This window comes from Xiphophorus hellerii, chromosome 3 (genome assembly GCF_003331165.1).
Source record: "Xiphophorus hellerii strain 12219 chromosome 3, Xiphophorus_hellerii-4.1, whole genome shotgun sequence".
Lineage (NCBI taxonomy): Eukaryota > Metazoa > Chordata > Actinopteri > Cyprinodontiformes > Poeciliidae > Xiphophorus > Xiphophorus hellerii.
Window position 1 is genome coordinate 21,300,577 of NC_045674.1, and position 21,593 is coordinate 21,322,169.

General features: G+C 38.5%; 1 protein-coding gene across 1 annotated transcript in view; it reads right to left on the bottom strand.

Annotated features, from left to right (window-relative positions):
* Positions 1 to 19,540, bottom strand: part of sntb1 (syntrophin, basic 1) — a 41,111-nt gene extending 21,571 nt beyond the window's left edge. The window contains exons 1-2 of the mRNA XM_032559002.1: positions 18,716 to 19,540; positions 2,599 to 2,848 (exon numbers count right to left, since the gene is read on the bottom strand). Of these exons, the coding sequence (XP_032414893.1) occupies positions 2,599 to 2,848; positions 18,716 to 19,253 (788 nt within the window). The 5' untranslated portion in view covers positions 19,254 to 19,540. The remainder of the gene's footprint in view (positions 1 to 2,598; positions 2,849 to 18,715) is intronic.
* Between the last annotated feature and the right edge of the window lie 2,053 nt (positions 19,541 to 21,593).

Sequence of the window (21,593 nt, forward strand, 5' to 3'; positions counted from 1 at the left end):
CTGTGTTTTTCATGAGCCGAAATGTTTCCCACCTTTTACCCAGCCATCTGACTGTCAGTGCACAACAACAGGTGAAGGGCGATCTATTCTCCAAGCAGATGGTCGTCTGAAGTCAATCATTTAATTTACGTGCTAAGCACATTATTAAAAAAATACTTCAGCTGGAATTGTTTTTAATGAGAAACAGTTTAATATAGTTTTTCCTATTTCAAGTTTCAGGAACAAAGAGAGAAAGATTAAAGCAAACATTTTAATGGTTTTTGTGAGTGCTAAAAAAAAATTTTGCCTTGCCCCATACCTGTCAAGCTTTGGGTTTGAGAATACGGGAAATCTTAAAAAATGCATTTTCACTGGAATATGGCTTTGACACAAAAGCTGTTTGTGCACATGAAAATTGAAGATGGTCAGGAGAACAATTTAGTTCACTCTTTTCTCTCTTTCACACAAGCTCCTTGCAGGGAGAGATTGCTCTGTTAGAGACGAACATCTCAGCTTGAAAAATGAGGAAGAGGAGATGTGGAAGAGCGTCATACAAGGAACAGGATCTGATGCAAAATGCTTGGTGAGGAAATCAATGCATTTTGTTTACAACACAACAAGGATGAGGAACAAGACCCATTGACGACCATATTTGGGTTTCGGTCACTTTTGCATCTGTACGTAACATTTGAACTTGAAATTTGTGGAAGATTGCATACAGACAAAATGTCTACAACAAATGTTGCGTACATCTGTATTACCTTTTATAGAAAATCCTGTAATGTTAATCTTCATTTATACTTTTATTGTTTGTTTTTGTGCAGCTATGCCTTACTAATGGAGAGTTGAGGATTACTAACTTTAGGGGAGACTGGTCACTGAGGGCTTATTATGCAAAGCTTTTAAGATAAAGAAGAATTCTGTGGATTCTGTGGGCACATATGTGCAGATAAAGACACAGAGTCACAGTGAGATCACAGAAAGATCTGTTGAGAGCAAAAAAAATCAAACAGCTGAAGAGGTTGAATGATAGAAAAGCAGACTTTTTTTGGTACTGGGAGATGATGAAAGAGAGGAAAAGGAGAGGACAGCAGGAAGTCGTTGGGGCAGAAAAACACAAACAAGTTGAAAAGACTGAAGCGCAGACAAGACAGAGCAACAAGGAGAAAGTATTGCACGCAGAGGAAAAAACAACATGGTGAAAACACTTAAGAGGGCCATAGTATACAGCACAGAAAGTGAAAAGAGAATGAAATACAGTAAAACATTTCTGTGCATCAATCTGCTATTTAACTCTGCCACTGTCAAATTACCAACCAACTAGCTTAATGACACCTTCTAACAATCCCCCCACCCACTACTATGTAGGTCTAAGAGCTACTTCAAATGTCTGGCCGTAAGCAAATCAGGCTGAAAAAGTGACTTTAGTGCTTCTGTCTTTCAAGATAGCAGGTGACGCTGGCTGATCCCAGGGAAGATACTAATGAGCAAACGGAAACTGACAAAGCAAAACAGAGAAAATAATGTCGAGTAGTTCTGATTTGATTTAACATCATACATTTTCTAAATCTTACACTTGATGGATATTCTATCTAAATGACAGAATATCCATCCTAAATTATGTCATTCATAGCATGACATTTCTCATTTTTGTTTAGTTCCATAAAATGCCCCAAACCAGTGTGTTTAATTACAAATCACATGAATGCAGTAAAAAAATTTCCAACAAACTGCGTTGTAACCAACTAAATTCAACCTGAAACATTTTATCAAATATTGCATCCAAGCAGAGGTTTTTTTGTGATTGAGAATTGCACAAATTTAATTCAGCTGCGTTATAAATCATTTAATCATTTAATTATAAATCATTTCCACTCTGCAAGTACACACTGCATTGTGTTCATCTACCTCTTAATATCTCAATAATATTCCTTTAGGTTTGTTGTAACATGACTAGATGCAAAAAAGATCCTCACAATGTGTGAAAACCTTTGCAAGAGACAGAACATAATGCTGCACAACTTCAAGTTTCTACTGACAGCTTTGTTATTATGCTTGTAATAAATGACCTAATGTTACATTATTTTGACTTTGATGAAGACAAATGAGTGAATCAAGAAGGATCCACTCAAAGGACAGATTAATTTAAAAGTGGAGAGAAGAGAGAAAAACATCGATATTCGTGCATTTCTCTGTGGATAAATGAAAATTTTCAGGGTTTTTAGCTGCAGGTGATTTGAATCACTGGCAAAGGCTTTTATTTTCCTCATCTGCTGTTCAAATGTCCATTAGGGGAATGAGAGAAGAGAATTGCCCTAAATGTGTTGGATAAATAATTTCCTGTTTTTATTGCCGGCTTCATCAGAGCAGCCAGAAACCCAGAGAGACACTAGAGACCTAAAAGACTGGGGATATGCAATTGTTACAACTGCATCACATTTGTCTGTGCGTGTTTAATTTAAAGGCAAAGATATCCCTAAGGAAAAGCTCCTGCACTGCATATTGATTGAAATGACATTTGAAGTTTAGCAACAGTCTCCAGCAAACCTGCGGTTTCATCCCTCTGGCCCAGTGTGTTTGTGTTTTCTGTTGACTTCGTCCCAGTGAGTTTCCACCTACCTGTTCTCAGGATCCGCTCTGGTCATGGCACGTGTCACAAAAGACATCTTCAGTGGTATGCACCTCCTGTCGCTGTTCAGAGACAGGAAGGGCTGGCTGGGAGAGCTGGGAGACTGAGGCGAGGACGAGGAGAAGGAAGCGGTGGGAGAGCTGCTGGGGCGCGGAGACTCAGGAGGAGGCGTCTCCCAGCTGATCTCCGATACAGGGGAGCCCTTTTTGACATACGGCGTAGCCTCACGCATGTACTTCACTGGGAAGAAAAGACAACAAACAACTTATGAGGAGTAAGAAAATGATAAAATGAAGCAGAAAATAATAGGAACGAATTTTCCTTTTGTCATAAAAATCATTTGTTTTAAAAATGTACCAAAAATCCAAAGAAAATGTTTAGGTTTAAATTCTTAAAAATGAAAAAGACTATTTAGATTTCATGAATTCTGCACACAGGGAAAAGTTTTGGAGAAGTTTAGAGTAGGATTAGGTTGTAAATAAATATACCAAACTTTGAACGTCTCAGTTAGTTCCTGAAGATAAAAATGTTTGCACTAATTATAGCCTTAGGTGGTGGAATATTATTAAATAGTTAAATAAATACACGCAATCATTTCAGATTTTTGAGGGAAAAAACAGTTGAAAACCACAAAGACTTATTTTTTTGCACTTTGTAATTATATACTACTTTGTGTACACAGAACTGAAGCAAAAAACAGCCTCCACTAGCTGCAGCAGTCCGTTGCATATGATGTAACTTTTCTTTTGGCTGCCCTAAGAATCAGTGAAAATGGCTTTAGCGATGTAGACAGCTTGGTCGGTTATGAAGAGCTCCTGTTTGTAGCCGAGGACAAACGTCACTGTGGAAAGATTACTGATTGCCTCCTCTATTACAATGAACTGGCACAGTCAACCCCGCCGGGTGCCAGTCTGAAGCGAAAGCAGCGATCACAAACATGCCAAAAAGCCCAAACGCCCTGCTGTCTTTTTTGTCTCCCAATTAATTTGTTGCAATTTATATATTTATTTTACCTTCATCTCACCATAAAAATCCCACTGAGATCAAAATCTATTTCAGAAAAAAAAAGCAAAGGCTGGAAAAGCACAGATCACAATATATACACAATATATACTCAATATAAATCCACAATTTTCTGATGATTTATGCGACTAGGTCTAAGCAGCAACACTGATGAATAATTAAGGACCGAAACAAATAAAAACATAGTAGAAGAAAAAAACAAAAACCCTTGTGAAAGCCCTACTGCTGATCGGACATGAGCAGCTGAGACCTGGGACGTTCTCCAAGATAACAGAGCTTTACATGTAAAATTCAAACTGCGCAACACTGGAAGCTTGATAACGATTTCATACCCTTCATCTCTTTATCTTGAGAGGGAAACAAACAAGAGAAAATAAATGGTGAGAGTGAGGGAAAAGTGGGTGTTCTGCCTGCTCTGTGTGTGCACTGAACGTTCCAGATGCCTGGTATGGATGTTGGATGTTTAATTGGATATCCAGAGCCAGGAATAATTGGGATCTAGCTGGTGCCATTTGTAACGCAGCTTGTGAACTATTCTGGGTGAAGAAAAATCACCATAGAATCCTTTGAGATGGCATAACGAGCCTCACTGGCAACCTGTAGAGGAAGGATGACTGACTCATAGTGTAGAGGAGGAGACGCGGACGGTATGAGTCCTCAGTGGGCCATCTGGGACGACATGATCCAGTTACAAAGCAAGATTCATCCACACAGACAGATTAGATTAAACGGCATTAAAAAGGGATGATACATTTGTTGCAATGTATCAGAACAACACAGGTCAATAGATGAGAAAGCTAAAAAGAAAATGTTCTGCCATCAGCTGAGGACAGAAGAGTCTGGTTTTGCCTGTAAAGAACCCCAGTTAAAGGAATGTGTAGGATTTTAATTCAGACAGAGAGGAAAAACATGCAGCCAATACAGTGTGCACCATGATCTGTGATGATGAAACATGATGAAGAAAAAGAAATCCATGAACAGAAAGAGGAACATCCTTCGCAGTGGGAACATTTAGATTTTAAATATTCACAGTGTCAGAGTACAGATATAAACTGAATTGAATTATAGATTTAAATGACAGGTATGTTTGAAAAGTCAAGGAAGCATGATTAATTTATTACATTTTTCAGTTGAAAAAAAAACCTAAAGCATTATGTAATTTAGAACAGTGGAGAGTAATCAATTTTAAAGCAGTTTAATTTAGTTCATGCACAAACTGCAACACAAAACCACAACATCAAGTCATGGCAGCATAAGAGTGAGCAAAATATTGGACTGCTTACACTAAAATTTATTTATTTTATGTATGGAATAAATATAGTCCTTAAAGAAGTCAGAACTAATAATTTAGGCCAAATATTATTTCAGAATAAATTTTAGCCAACGCATTTGTACCGATTTGTGCACAGCTGTGTATGAGAACGTGTAAAGTGACAGTCACAAGTCTACATAGTGAAACCAAAGTTTTATCATTCACTGGAGATAGAGAACAGTGGCACGATGAGCGTCAACAAGGCACCTCCTCTAAAATGAAAGCAGAAAACTAACTTACACAAAGTATGAAGACACCTCATGGAAACCATTGTGGTTCATCAGCTTGTGTTTCATCTTTGTGGTAGATGCATAAGAAAAAAAAACATGAACATCATGATGTGAGCAGAAAGCAAGCGCAACTACCTCTTCCTTTTCAGTCACAAACGTATGCAAGCGGTCTCTGCTGCTTACACAAAAATCATCTTGATTTGAAACAGTATATTCTTGAAATAGCAATGAATATTTTTGGGGGATGTGTTACTATTCATGCTAAAGAAAGGCAGAAACAAATGATACCAGTGTTTCCCATTCACAGTGCTGTGAAAGAGAGCTGAACAGCCACACCCAGGCCTGATGAGTTCCAGAGGAATTAAGCAGAATCAAGAAATGTCTTAAACAGAACCCATCAGGCAGCATGAAGTAGGCTAAAAGATGCCAAAAAGCAATACATGATGTTCTGACCTACTGGAATTCCAGAGAAGATGAGAAACAAAATCAGTCATTGTCTGGAAAGGTTCACAAAGCAGATTCTAAGACTTTGGGACTCCAGTCAGTGATGGCCAACATTCATGACTGGAGAAGACATAAAACCAGTCAGTTTTAATAATTCAGCAGTAAGACAGAGAGACTGGGGCTGGTGTGTGGTGTAGAGGTAGAGCGGATGCTACATGCACACAGGTTATTAATCCGTAACAGTGTCCAGATTACAATTTCCAACTCTGGTTTCTGTGCTGCATGTCGTCCTTCCTTCTATCTCTACCCATTTCCTGTCTGTCTTAGAGCAAAGAAAAGTCACTATAGATAGAAAAAGCTTTAAAAAGAACTCAAAACTCAAAAATGTGGCTTAATTAAACTCTGCAAGAGTCGATTTAAGACTCTGTGGCTGCAAAAGACTCATTGCTTTTCGGTATCAAGAATGACACAATAAGTTATCAGATTTAGGGGGTAATGACTTTTTCACATGAAAACTGAATATTATATTTACTCCATTTTTGTCTTATAATAAGATTAGTTTGATAATCTGAAACTATCGATGGGGGCAAAAAAGCAACAACAGAGGCAATCTGTCAGTATATTGAAATTCTGTTTTTTTTTTCATTTTAGGAAAAAGAAAATAATTTCTGTTGGGAGGATATTTAACTGTGACCAGCTTAACTGCGCACAGATAAAAAAGCAGGAAGTGCGGGGTGAAAATAAATGGGAAGTAGTTCATGCAGTCTTCACCCTGGCAGTGTGTAGATGTGCGTGGTTCTCCCTTGGGTCATGTTTCTATTTCACTCCAACACAGCCAGCTCTACACAATAACCTCAATAGCAGAAGATGAACTTGGAGAGATTATCATGCTACTCGAGCCTTCATTTGAAACAAGATGGCTTTGCATGTTGCATAACTCCAGCAGAAAAAAAATCCAAATAAGGGCTTGCCCTCCCCCATCTGTTTGACTTCATTTTCCTTTTTTTTTCTGGCTCATGCTGGAACAGAGCATGCGGATGCATGCATAACAAAATCTTTGTCATCAAGACTCCCTTTCTTCAATGCATTTTGAAATAAGAACAAGCTGTTAGTGCAGCCACTAGAGAGACTCTTGCTCCTTTATGGACTTCTGTGCACAGTAGTCAAATTAGCTTATGTCGATCTTTACTCTCCTTTCATTTGCATATTCTGCAACTGATGAAATAAATGTATTTCCTGCTATCCTGCATGGAGGTGCAGGACTTCTGTCAATATTAAACACACAAACCAACGATCAGCCTCATTCTTTATAGAGTTTTTTCGTCCTCTGCCAGCCCTCTTAGCAAGCACACAACCTCCACTCTAAAACAACGGGTATAACTACCATATCTGTCTCTTATTTAATGGTGTTTAGGAGGATTTAATGAAGTCTGAAGGCATAGTACTTTCTACCAGATGCTCCGAATGCGATTTTGTCTTGGTGAGAAAATATACCACAGGTGGATGGAGGCCTCCTCTCATTAAAGCCTGTGGGAGAGGAGCAGACGGAAAGACAACTAATCAGAGCAAAAGGAGTACAAAAAAAAGAAATAGGCTCCGACTGCCTAATGAAGCTTTGCAAGCCGGTGTTGATATCTGGGTACCAGACCAGCACAAAATGGGCGTTAAAAAATCCACCCTGGAGACATCTGTTATTGAAAGACTGTGATGAAGGTGTGGAAAACCTCATATACTGTTGAACCTATGCGATCAAGTTGCAAGAGTGGGAATGTGGCAGTAACATGTGAAATGTATGAATAGATAAATGACACTGAAATTTAAGCATCTCAGGAAGTGATCAACTTCACAAAGAAAGACATTCAGCAAAGCAGAAAATATGTTTACATGACATTTCTGTCTTTTGAAAATTACTGGCTCAGCTTCTAACATTCTGCAATGAACAAAATACAATAACTGCTGCAAACTTTTAACAAAAAAACATAATTGCTGTTCTCTTTCAAATAAAAAAATGACAGATCATGTTCAAGATTATGATCTGTTTATTATTTTCTCTTTGTTCAGGGAAAATAATAAACAGTGTTTGTTGCATTACCACCAGAAAAAAAAAATCCCCAGGCTTTTATTTTGAATTATTTGTTTGAAAATAAAAATAAGCTGTGATTAAAGTCTTGTGTAAATGCTCAGGACCTGGCAGCAACAAAGGGCAGGGAACACAGAAGATTTCTAAACCAGAAGTGGAGCAATCAGTGGTTGAGGAATAGTGAATCAGCAGACTGGCTGGAAATTACAGTGCTCTAGATCTCTAAAAGGCTGCTAACATTTCCAAATCCAGCAAGTTCCATGACAGACAGAGGATGAAAGCTCAAAGGGACAGAACAGAGCAACTTGACTGTATCCCATTTAACCTTCCTGTTATCTGCCGTCTAGTTTGCTCTCACTCTACATATGATTGAAAATGCATTTAAATAGATTACATCACTGTCCTTCCTCTGATTTACTTAACAACCTAATTGATTTTCAGAATATATGGCAATGAACCTATTTAACTCTGTAACAACTTCCACACCAAAGAGTGTTGCTGTCAGCATGATCTTACATCAAGTGAAGAAGTTGTAATTTTTTTCTTGTTGCTGTGTTCAAAACCAAAGGGCCACCGGTCAGATTTGACGAAGCTGAAGATCATCAATTTCTGACCAACAGTTTATCTCACTTAATAGCAGAAAAAGACAACAGGTTTGACTTTGTTCTTTTTTTTAACAACAGCATGACTTTCACCCAACTGTCTGCTGTGGACAAGAGATGTCTGTAGTTCTATCAAGAAAACCTATAAAATAACAACATGCATGCATTTTGTTCCTATTTCTGTAACAATTTCTTTTATTCCTAAAACGATGTTTAAAGAGCAGCAGAGAATTGTGAAAGTAAATCTGCAATCCAGTTTATTTGCATCACATCTAGTCATCAACACTATTAACAACTAACAACTATTCTGTATTGCATTTAATCCTTTCAATTAGTCAAAATAAAGAACCCTTAAATATCATTGAATTACAGCGTAAAATTATTACCAGAGCAACTTCTAGGGCCGTGTTAAGTTCCTAAACGCTCTGTTGACACCATATATGGTTTTCAGCTGCTCAAAGCCTTTTGCCCAGTGAAGAAGACCATCTCTATTTTTAAAGACTGGAAATTATAGAGACAAGCTGAGAGTTCTCTGAGATTGCAGAAGAATGAAAGGGAATTGCCCTGAAATCTGTCTGTCTGTATAAGATCACACCAGCCATTAGGCTACATTAAATAGACCACTGAAGAAACCAAATCTGCTTTAAAATCGCTTTGGATACTGGAGCTGGTGCTACCTGGAGACAAGCTGGCACCTAATCAACCCTCTCTGTCACTGAAGTGCAGGGGGCTGATTGTTAAAGCACTAAATGCAGAAAGAAGCATGGGTAATGTACAGGAGGACTCGGAGTCTGCAATATGGGCTTAAAAAGTTAACACCGCATTTCATGATATATCGCGCAATGACAAGAGAAGTGGTGAAAAAAAGTGTTATGAATCCAACAAACTTTTAAGGTTGTAAATTTCCTTACTAACAAACGGAAGGACTAATTTAGGGAATGTGTTATAAGGTGTCATTCATTTAGAGTTTTGTTTAAAAAGTGCCAACATCTGCAGCAGTTCCCATTATCAAAATAAAAGCTCTCCCATAAAAAGTACAAACTTAGCAGCAAAGAATGCCTGATGCATTACTTTTACTGTCGCCACAGTAAAACCAAGAGTGCTTCCCCCCATTTCCTTAATTAGCAACATTAACCACCTCACTTCCTAAAAACCAGACTCATTTGCTTTGAGAGCAGATGGTAGGTTTCACACCTCGCTCCTGTGTTTTCAGCCGCGACACAGATTCAACAGAAGTCAGTGATGTGTGACTAAGAAAAAAAAAACTTTACTGCGCATCATCCTGGCTACCATTGTTTAAATCTAGAGTAAAATGCTCAGCTGATGTTAAATCTCCTCTAGTATAAACAAATGCCATATTTACAGCTGCAGATAAGCTTAAAAGTGATCATAGGAAGATTTTCTTTTTTCTTTTGAAACCAAAAGGAGGAGCTGAGTCTTAACCACAGGTCTATGGTTTTGTTTTGGCTGTATAAAAATTTAAACACGACAAGAAGTGAGTGATTCAGTCTGTTTAGGTAATGATCAGTGCAACGCCGCAGCTGCTGTTGTCATCCCTGCCTTCCACTCTGAGTCAGAACCTGAAAGTAGTAACAAAGCAAGGAGATGATAGTTTTCCTGATGGCGTAAAGAGTCAGCTAGTAGACACAGTGACTGTCTCACACTCTCAACACACCGTAACGCCCACGCACACACTTAGGCTTCTGTCTAGACTACACTGCTGGGGCCTCAACTCTCATTGGCACAAACGAATATGAATACAATGAGGCACATATTCGCAGACAAATACAGGGGGACAGTCAGAATGCTGACGGTGCACACACACACACACACACCCACACCCCCACACACACACCTACACACACACCTGCACACAGACCCTCCAGCTATCAGCCAATGACAGGTTTGGGTCGTTAAGGACTCACCATAAGAGCTTACAGGACACTGACTCATTTCCTGCCTGCAGGAGCTTTGCAGGTGTTCTCTATTGTCATCTGATTTTTATTCTCCATTCACACTGCTTCCATGTGGATGCATAAAAATGTGTTGTTTGCATGAACTAAATTATATGTGGTGAAATATTTCTTCAGGCTACTCCTGGTTCTGCTGTCTGCTTGGACGATTTCTTTCCACTGCCTTCAAGGCTTTCACATTAACTTACAAAAAAAAAACCCTCCCTGTCTCTTGTAATTGTTTTATGTAATAAAGGTGGAAGGAAACGGTCACAAGTGGGCCTGAAACTAATGATTATTTCAGTAACCAATTACAGTGTACACATTTCTGATGACTAATCAATCAGGCAAAATATTGGCACATTTTGTCGATTTTTCACTCAACCATTTAAGCCTTTCTCTTATACAATATTAGAAATGCAGAAAAGATGCAAATAAACAATTGAATTGTTTTTTTTTAAATAGGAAAACATTATTACTTAAAATGCAAAAACAGTATTAATTAGTGAACCCAGCTAAGAAAATACTGTTACATCAACATTAAAAGTTCAGCGCTTTCTGCTCAACTTAATATCAATACAGTTTAGGGCTAATTTGTTGATTATTTTTGGGATTAACCAATGAATAATTGGATAGGAAAAGGTTTCTTCCCTTTTGCTATATAATTATGCATTGGTTAATAGAAGGTTTTTTTGTTGTTTGTTTGTTTTTGAACTAGGTGAAGGAAAATTGTCCCACTTGATAAGTACTGGACAGAACACAGGAGAAGATTTTTTTTAACTCAATTGCAAAATACTAACATTTTTTTGTACAGTTCTGATTTAATTACTCCCCTGACTGTGTTTTTTCAGTGTAAGGGCATTTTTTGAGTCTGTATTCTCCAAGTAATCAATTACTAAATTTGTCAACAATTATTTCCATATTCTATTAATGACAATTAATTACTGTAGTCCTAGTGACAAGATTAAAATGTCATATTTCAATAAAACAATAATCATATTCAGCAGCAATTGTAGCTGAAGGTTTTTTGGAGCCTCTACTAGCTCTGACCAAGCTCAAATTGGGCCGAACATCAACTTTCAAATCTTGCCAGAAATTCTCATTTGGAATTAAATATGGACGTTTACATTAATGGATCTGAATGGCCTAGTCAAAGCAAACTCATTAATGTAAAGGTGAACCATGGCTCCACTTCCAAGTTCTTGACATTTGCTCTCAGATTTTCTTCTAGGATTTTTCTGTGTTTAATTTATCTTCCACTTGACTGATCAATGTCTTCTTTCCCTGCTGAAGAAAGTCATCCACCCAGTATGATGCTGCCACTACCATATTTCACCAAGTTCTAATTGGGGGCATCACAGTAAAGACTTCTGAAACAAATTCACATTTAAAAAAGAAAAGTCAGGTTTTCAGATAAGATAACATTACAATATTCGGCTTGCAAAATGAGACAGAATCTGCACGTTTGACTTGTGCGTTCAGATAAAAGAAAAAAAAAAGACACCATGAAGCCTACACTACATAATTCAATATGTTTCAATCATTCATTTTAAAAGACTGCAAAGTCTATTAAATACAACTGGGGTGTTTTGGTTGCATAAACCTAATGAAACACAGTGCTAACAATAAAAGTAAGAAATTACCTTCCTGAGATCTAAAACCACATAAACCACAATCTGCATGAAAAAAGAGCAAGGCAATAAACTCCCTTCTGTCTAGCTGTCACACTGATAAAGTTGCAACTCCATGACAAAATGAGGGTCTGAATGTGATGATTCAATATAACAACAATGAATTTGCTTTAACTGAATTTAGTGCGGCTTTTCCTGCTCAACATCTTTTCACATATTGAAGTTTTCAAACTGCTCCATGATCCTGTTGTCAGGCTCAACACTGAACAGGTGGAACAGAATGTTAAAAAAAAAATCATGTTTGTACAATAACGCAGAGATAGAGAGCTAGTTCAGAGGTTTTCAAAGTGTGGGAGAGCTTCCCAGTTTAAAGCATTTATAATTGTTTTGTGTTGGCAAACATTCTTCTAATTTCTTACACTGTGGGTATGCTCTTCTTTAACACAGACACAAAAAAAGCTGGTCAGAGCTGATGTTGAGAAAATGCAGGTTAATCCCGAAGGAAAGAACTGTTAAAGGTTGCAAAACCTCAGAACAGGGTTCTGTAACTACAGTTCTCGTGGGCAGGTGTCCAATCTATGAGGAGATGGTTTAGATCAAAGCATATTAATGTCTTTGATCAGTCAAAGTCCAGCCTTGAATCCTATTAGGAATCTTTGACATGACACGTTTTAATGAAACTATAAAGACAAATAGGTTCATCTGTCCTAGAGCCAGATACATAGCATTAGTCCTGTGTCTCTTATGGGGGCTTGATATTATGAGTGGAGGTGTTCACATATAAAGGGTTGCCCCAAATCCCCAGAGAACATATGAAAGACTGAGTACTCAGGCAGAATAATGTTAATTAGAAAGGACATCAAACAACGTCAAAAAGCCAAAGTGTTTAAAAGAAGAGGAGCTGTCTGTGATAGGCCTCTCCTGGCTGCCTAACGATACCTCTGTCTTTAAACTTCTCCTAAATTAATCATGCAGATGGAGAAAATGCTACGTCTTCAGTAGAGGCTCCTGTGGTGATACTCCACAGTGCTGAAAGTCCCAGAGAAGCTGTCTCTTTTCTCATTTCTCCTGAGCCATTAAGCCCTCGTAAGAAGACATTTTGACACAGCAGAGCTGGAAAAGTACAGGAGCAAATAAAAAAAAAAGAATAACGGCTGGATTCCTCTCCCTGGCTCCAGTTTCAGGTTCTCATATCTCTCATATTCACTATGACATGTCAAATGTCACAATGGAAACTCAAACAAGGGGTTTTATTACCGTGACTTGCTGTATGTTGTCATTTAGGGGAGCTTGATGAGGCAGAAGCCCAAGAGTGCCTCATTACAAAAACAATATGTCAAGTTGAAAAGGTGCAGCAGAAGACGGGACAGTTTCCGACTTGGTCTGACAAATTTCTGCACATAAATCAAACACTCTTTGTAACAGTAAATATTATGAACTTTTTATTTCATTTCTCAAAGGCCATTTTGCATTGAACCAACATAACACCACTGGCTGCGGTTGCTGGGAGCTGAGACATAACTACAGAACACCGACTGCTCCCTGGAGCATTTCCCATTTGGATCATCTGTTAACACAGCGAGCACAAACAGCCTGCTTGGGTGACACTTGAACAAAGAAGAGCCTCTCTGGGACTGTTAGGAGGTGCTGCAAATTATGTGTCCTAGGTGATTCTATCAATAGCGGACTGCATTAAAAGCAGACGAGAACGCATTCAGAGCAGACTGACAACACATTCATAATCCGGTTTATTCACACTAATAATGTTTGTGTTAGTTTAGCAGAACAGAACTAGGGAGAAATGGATCTTGATCAACTATGATTTGGGGTAAGCAGCAAAATTAATGATTTACTGATCTTTTTGCTTCTTAAAATTGTGATTGATTCTATGAAAAACATCATTAGACTTTGGCAAGAGCACAAACGTATCTGAAACAATAACAATGCAATCTGTGAGATTAAATTAAGATAAGAAAATCATGTAAGATTTTGGCAGTTTTTAAAAGTTTAACTAATCTGCAGGTTTTCTGGCAGATCGCCGTTTACGAAGTTTAAAAAGTTTGATTTGGCGATTCCGATTTTAGCCAATGCCAACTCCTTTTTTTACTTAAATGTTGCTAAATATAGCAAGAAAGTTGCTGTGTTGGCAACAGTGGGGTGACCATTGTTTACTGCAAACGTGCAGACATGACCTGGTGGGCCGGTCTATTACTCAAGCCTCTCTCCAGGGAGAGCAGAAGAGGCCAGCGGTTGATTTTTAGACCTTTGCTGAGGTACAAAAGCTTGGGGGATAAGATCGGCTTCACATACCAGCTGATCACCGATCTCCCAAATTTAAGGAAATTGGCACTGATAAATTGGTGCACCCAAAGAAAAAAAAGTAATTGATCAAAATCACACTGAGCAGATTGGACTTGAGAACCAAAAATACAAACTGGTCAAGAAAAGCCTAATCAGTGCATCTCTAGTTTCCAATACTAAGGTTTTGTGTTGCTTTTAAATGTTACATTTCAAAGCCAGAAAAATAACCATTCATAACTTCTTTGCTCTATTTCAATCATGTCTTCATTTTTTTGTGTGAAAGCACAGAATATACTCATATTAACACAAACAAGAACTAAATGTAAAAAACTTTCTTAACTGAAACCAAAATCTGTGTGAACAAACATGACAAATATTCTGATACAATAAAAGTTTCCATCAAAGATGTCAGAGGAACTGAACAAGTAATATGAGTTTTGGGAGATTATATAAAGGTGCACGGTAACACAGTGATGCAGCTCCCCATTTATTGCTGCTCACTGCTGGTCAGCTGCCTGAAAGTACAATTATACACTTTCCCCTTTTTCACAAGGGGAAAGTTTCCTTGTCCTTGTTTAAGTTTGCAAACCTTAATAATCAATATGACATATTTTGTAGCAGCAGTTGGGATACTTTTTGGTTGCAGGTTAGTCATTTTTTTAAATTTTTGTGTAAATGATGGTGTTGATTGTTCTTTGTGTCTGAATGTTTTTCTGATGTTATTGAAACATCTATAAACTTAATAGATGTAATGTTATTTTTGTTGAGCTGACCGCAGATCCTGTGACCTAAGTGCCACAATCATTTGCACATACAGTAGGTCAGGTAGTTGAACTCAGGTTACAAACAGTGACTCATGATCCATATAACACATAATTGCAAATGGGGCCTGCAACAAACTTGGTTGTGTAGTTGGAGCACCGATTTAGACTATGGAGTCAAAATTATCTGCCTGTGTCTGTGCAGTCTCGCTCCTTCTCTTTGACGTTAAAGTTTTACAACAGGTCTATATAGTGTTATAGTGTATATAGTATATAGTGTTCATTCATTCATTGACAGCTATGGAAAAATGGTCAAAAAGCCTTCGGAACAACTCATCTTTTATTGCAACATCATAACCTGACATGGCACATTTTTAAATAATCAAAACTAAAACAACCCTTCTTTTCAGCTCAGCCCACTGCTTTTCTACAACATGTAGGATCAAAATCACACTGAGCAGGCCGTGGGAAAAAAAGTGGATTTTGTGTGTTTGGTGAATGATTGATCTGGCTGTATGCTTTGAATTATTATCTTGTTGAAAAACCCAATAGCAACCCATTTTCAGTTTTCTGGCAGAGACCACCAGATACATAATTTGAAATGTTTTGGTATTTCCAACATTTTGTGATGCTGTTGTTTGCACAGCAACTGACAGATAAACATTTCCACAGCCTCATACATTCTTTCCTCGAATCTAACAGTAGACATAAATCGAACCTTCGTGCCATAACAAACCCACCTGCAGTGTTTGAACAAAAGATGAATCTTAGTCACATCTGACCAACCCCATCAGTTCTAGTTAAAGTTCCAGAGAATTAAGGAAACTCAACATGTTCAGATTAGTTACAGCAGCAAAGAAATGTCGTTTTCTTGCCTTCTGGCAGCTGGATTGTAATTATATTGTCAGTACCTGTAGAAACAAGGGCCTTTGTGTCCTATTAATATCACAGAAGACAGAAGAACATATATCATTAATCTGAATTTCCTCAAGATCAACCTAAAAGAAACCTGAGTTTTTTTTTTAGAAAGTATTTTAGTTAAATTTAATATATATTTGTGATTTTAAAAAAAATAAGCATTTTATGGAATCCAAGACACTCAAATTGAAGGTGGATACTACCTATAAAAGAGGAATTTATATAAAGACGTTTTGCACTTCTGTATTTCCAGAAACACTGGTTATTCCTTCAGTAAGCTACACAGACATGCGTTTGTTGATATACAAAGATACACAGCAGGAACGCACGGAGCAATGGCAGCACACACACAGTGCCCAAGGGACAGGTACTTTCCTCTACCATCTATCAGATGTGTTCCCTTGATCTCTTTCCTCATGTGATACAATCTGCCTCTCTCTCAAATGTTACACTGTGCTTCTTGCTCAGGAAGCAGTGAGGAAATATCACTCATTTTCTGGCACAGAATATCACAAACCTCCTCATGCTGACGTCAAACGTCAGTTTGTACCTGATACAACGCAAGCTCAGCACAATTCTCACATCTAATGGGCTCAGATCTGTTCATTTCTATATGCAAATCATCTATCTTTAGAAAATTGCATTTACCTAAAAACACAGTCTCTGCCTCATCTAAATATGAACCCTCGACCCCTCTCAGTAATTTCCCTATTAAATTGCATTTCAGCTTTTTGCCCTCCCACTTTCTCCTCCTCTCCTCCTTCTCTCTAATATCTGGAATACTTCTCATATGGGACCAGCTTCTCCCTCTACACTGTAACCAATGGGTCCCCATGGTCAGGATCATCGCCTTGTTTGCATGTGAGAGTGAGGCATTTTGTCTTCCCTGAAACAGGAACAAAAAGCTCAGAGACGGAGTGCAGGTCTGTTTGTTAGTAGTCATCAAGGGAGTTTACATAAGGCAGCTCATGTCATGAAATATGTGACCACTTTCGAGAGTTAAGTGGTGTGATCACAGAGAGCAAAGGTGGAGATGTTTCATCTGACAAAAATTCTCCCGCAAAAACGCGTGTTGTTACGCTGAATGCATTAAGAGAAAACAGAATCTGCAGAAATCTGTATTTGCAGGCAGATCTTCAAGATATGATATATCTGATAAACATGATGCGCCTCTGACATAAACAGCTACATGAGATCTGTGCCTATAAAAATCTCAATTGTTCCTTACAACAAAAGGCGATCAATTAGTGGCCTCCCTAACGTGGAATAAAAATTAAGCCACTATTGTGGGAAAAAGTTGAACTTTATCCTTTAGTTTCATACTCTCATGCACAACATGGACTATGTGGTGAATAATTTAACTGCTGAGTAAAGCTGCTAACAAGAAAAAAAACCCTGCAGGATCTACTGAAGCACTGACTAACAATCAAGTAAAACCTAAAGGCTGCAAATTGTGGACTAATGTATTCTTATGAGGAGTGACAATGAACAGGAGCATCTCAATAAATTATAGTGTAATTTAAATCTTAATGTATTTCACGACTTCACTTCAAAAAGTGAAACTCATATCATATAGGTTCATTCTAAACCCTGTTGCTGTTAATTCTGAGAATTATACCTCACAGCTAAAGAAAATTAACCTTTTTCCATATAGTTGAAACAAAAGTTTATTTTTTAAAAACAAACGTGAGCCGATTGAAAAGAATGTGTTTCCACTGCACAACAGATGAATTCACTCCTTGGTTTCCCTTTGCGTAAATTACAACATCAATGCAACTGGCATGGAGGCAATCAGTCTGCAGCTCTGCTGAGGTGTTCAATGTCTGTTTGCTCAAATAACGGCCTTAAGCTCCTCTTGACGATACTCCATAGATTCTCTCCAGGATTTAGATCAGGTGGTCAATAAAGCTCTATGACTGCATCCACTGGAGCAGATATTGGTACTTTTGGCAGCGTGGCCAGGTGTCAAGTCCTACTGGAAAATGAAATCAGCATTTACATAAAGTTTGTCAGTAAGCGGAAGCAGGAAGTGAGCTAAAGTAAAGTAAGCTCTCGCTGCCCTGGCTTCAGGATAAAACGTAGTGCACCAAAGCCAGCAGATGACAGTGCTCCCCAAATCATCACTGATTGTGGGAACTTCCCCTTGGACCTAAAGCAACATGGATTTGGTTTCATCTCCGACTGTTTCTTCTAACTGGATTTGATAAATGCATGCAACGCTTACTATAATTTAAAAACGAAAAGGCTTTAGACCATCGTTTTTCCTCCACAGCAAAATAAATAATTAAATAAATCCAACAGTGGTATCTGGTTCAGGAGTGGCTTAACACAAGCAAAGCAACAGTAACATTCCAGTTACAGTGTGTCGGATGTTGAAGGACCGACTCCAGCTGCAGTCAGCATTTTGTGATTCTGTCCAAAACTTTTCAATGGCTGCGACGGTCACAGTTGCTTTTGCCAAACTTTTTTTTTTCTTCCACTCAATTTTCTTTGCAGTACTCTGTGAAAAACCAGCTTCCATACCCATAGCCTTGTGTGGCTTGCCTTCCTTGAGGAGATTGTTGATAATGCTCTTCTGTCAATTCAGCATTATTCCACATGATTGTGTAGAAAGTAACATTTGTGTCAAAAATCTTTCAATTTTATGAAACACTGAATTTGTAGCTTTTATTAGCTGAAACAACTGAAATGCATCACTTTGTGTACCAAGTCTGTGGGAGTTTTGCTTTTTGAATTGAATCACTGATGCAAATTAACTTTGCAATGATATTCTAAGTTATTAAGATTCACATGCAAGATGAGAGAAACTTGTAATCGTCCCTTGCCCCCAGAACCAGTGATCCTCTCTCTTACCTTCCAGTGTTACCTCCTTTCCTGCTCGTTTCAGCGCCTGCACAGCCTCGTCGTGCGTTGCGTCCCGCAGGTTCATTCCGTTCACGGAGAGGATGGCGTCTCCTACATACAGAGACTGGGTCTGGTCCGCTGCAAGCCCCTTGAATATCTTGCTGATGAGTATGGGCATTTTGTTCTCCTTCCCTCCTTTAATGCTTATCCCGAGTCCTCCGATTTCCTGCTTGATCACCTTGACGCACCGCTTTCTGTTGGCGATCGCTTCGGGCACTCGCTCCGGGAGGTCCGTGAATGCGGTGCGCACGGCTTGGGGGCCGTTGTTGGAGTTGGCATTGCTGTTGTCCAGGTAAGTCCCGTTGGTAACCCCGTTGGAGCTGACGCCGTCGTTGACGCCGCAGTCCTCGCAGCTCAACGTGAGCGCCTCCTCGCTCAAGTTGGCCAAAACTTTATGCCAGTTCTCCCGCACCAAAACCTCTATAAATCCACTTTTATGTGCCCTGGAGCCACTCGAGACTCCTGCTCCGGCTGTTACCACCGCCATCTTTGGAGCATTTCTGAGGAAAAAAAAAAAAAAATCACATGTGAATAAGTTCCCAGCGCGTCCTCTCACACTCCCTCACTCACTGTCTCACACACAGAAAGTCGAGTTCAGGCTGGACTTTGGTCCCTGTTAAGTTTTCCGCGGGACTTGTCGCGCACGCCGCGCATCCAGCCAGAGCTCCACTCTGCTCGGGCTGCCCTCCGCTCCGCCTGCCCGAAGATCCTAAAGCTGCAGGGTGGAGTTTCTCCGGCTCTCCGCCGTCAACGCATTTCTAAACATACAAACTAACCGCACTGAACTGACACGCACCCAATTACCAAGCAGTTCAAGTGTAAGTGCAAAGAATGTGTCAGCCTCATACTGAAAAACAAATGGTGATAGACTACACCATAACACAATCAACTAATTGAATCAAAATCAGATAAATTGGACGTACGAAAATCTTTTTTTTAGCTTTATTATTTAAAACAACAACAACAACCCCCACCACCTTTTTCTCTATCCACTATCCAACTTTTGAGGACCTGGTGAGACACATCAAAAAATCGCTCACCTGCGTACATGAATTCAAAAAAATAAAGGGGAAAAGAGAAAAGAAAACTGCGTGTTTTCTTTTAAATTTTCACGAATCAAAACAGACAAAATGGTGTGCTACATTTAATCAAGCAGTTCAAATGTGTAAAAGTTGTCAGTTTCTTAATATTTATCACAAAGGACCAAGTTCCCTATTAATAAGTGACTATATGTAATATTTGTGATCCTTGAGGCTGCTGAAAGCATGTGAACCTTGTTGGTCTAAGGTCTTAGTATTTACAAAAAGGCTTAGAGCAAAAAGGTCCAGAGAGAACAAGGATGCAAACAAATACAGCGAGAGTCTGGTCAATTTTACAGAGAGGAAAACGAAGGTGATTCCTCTATAATTGCTGCAATCACTTCCTCATGAACACTTTGGGTGACGAAATACTTAGTTTTACTTTATTTTCAAACTCAAAGTGTCAACCAGAAGCTTGCATCCATCTTTGGAAAATCTTTTTAAGTAGTCGATGAAAAGTTTGCGTTGTTACGCAAATGTTAAAACAATGTGACAGCGACATCTACTGGCGAATCTACAATTATACCCTTTGGTGATTAATACAACCACAAACTTAATTTACACACTAAGAATAATGAATGAGATGAAACAAAATTATGTATCGTTTTCAAATGTTGTTAATACACAATCTAAGGCATTTGTATTCAACAGTCTTTAATAATATCTTCTAATCTCAAGCTCCGTCAGAGTTGTTCTGTATTTTGCCGAGTCCATCTTCTCACTCTGGCTGCCTTCCCTGTTCACTCTAAAGTAACATGGATCCACAGCATGATGCTGCTGACACCGTGCTTCTCATTGAGAATGTTGTGTTCAAGAGAGAGTACTGTTGTTTTTCTGCCCCACCTATTGTTTGGAACGTAGGTTAAATAGGTAGGTTAAAGGTCAACATTTTGCCCAGTCTGAACAGAGCACCTTTTTGCACATGTTTCCTGTGCCCCTTACATTTCTTGTGACAAATTTTAATTAAGACTTCAACTAATTTTCTTTTAGCTATAGCTGTATTCTTGAAGCCCTTACAGAAAGATCACATTTGTATTATATGATTTGTAGTCATCCTCAAAGATGCTTACAATAAGAAAAATAATAAATTCAAGTACTTGGAATAAAGGGATACCACATATGGTTTTTTTTAGATTTAAGCAATTTTACATCCCATTTCTGTGTTCTGGATTGGTTCATTAAATCTGAACTGTGCCAAAGTATGAATTAATTAAGATAGAAAATAATATTACAAACCTTTTGGTTTAATGAGGTTTACAAGAGCTGTAGATGATTTTGTTTTACTTTCAAGTGGAAATGAGCAATCAGATAATGGTGAATTCTTTGTTGTGGTAATTACCTAAAAAATAAAGAAAGAAAGTGGAGTCCTATAAAAGGTGAGTGTAATTAAAAATTGGCAATGAAAGTTGCTTTAATCCTTAGTGAGCTCAGCATTTGGAGCTCAGTGTTTGTTTTCATAGCAGCAGGAAGCAGGTGCAGAGAGGCGTGGTTATACAAAAACACATGGAGGCAGGATTTCTGGTTGGAAAACTGACTCGCTGGGATGATTAAAAGTGAGGAACACATTTGAATAGAAATGAAACATGTGTGAGAAGGACTGCTTAAACTTTCCTCTTTTGTTTTTGATTTCCTTTAGCGATTTGATAAAATATTAAATATTTTGTTTCAACTACCTCTATAAACACATTATTTCCTCTTTCTATCTTTGTCTTTCCCACAGTGACTCTTTTTTCTTCTGTCACTGTCAC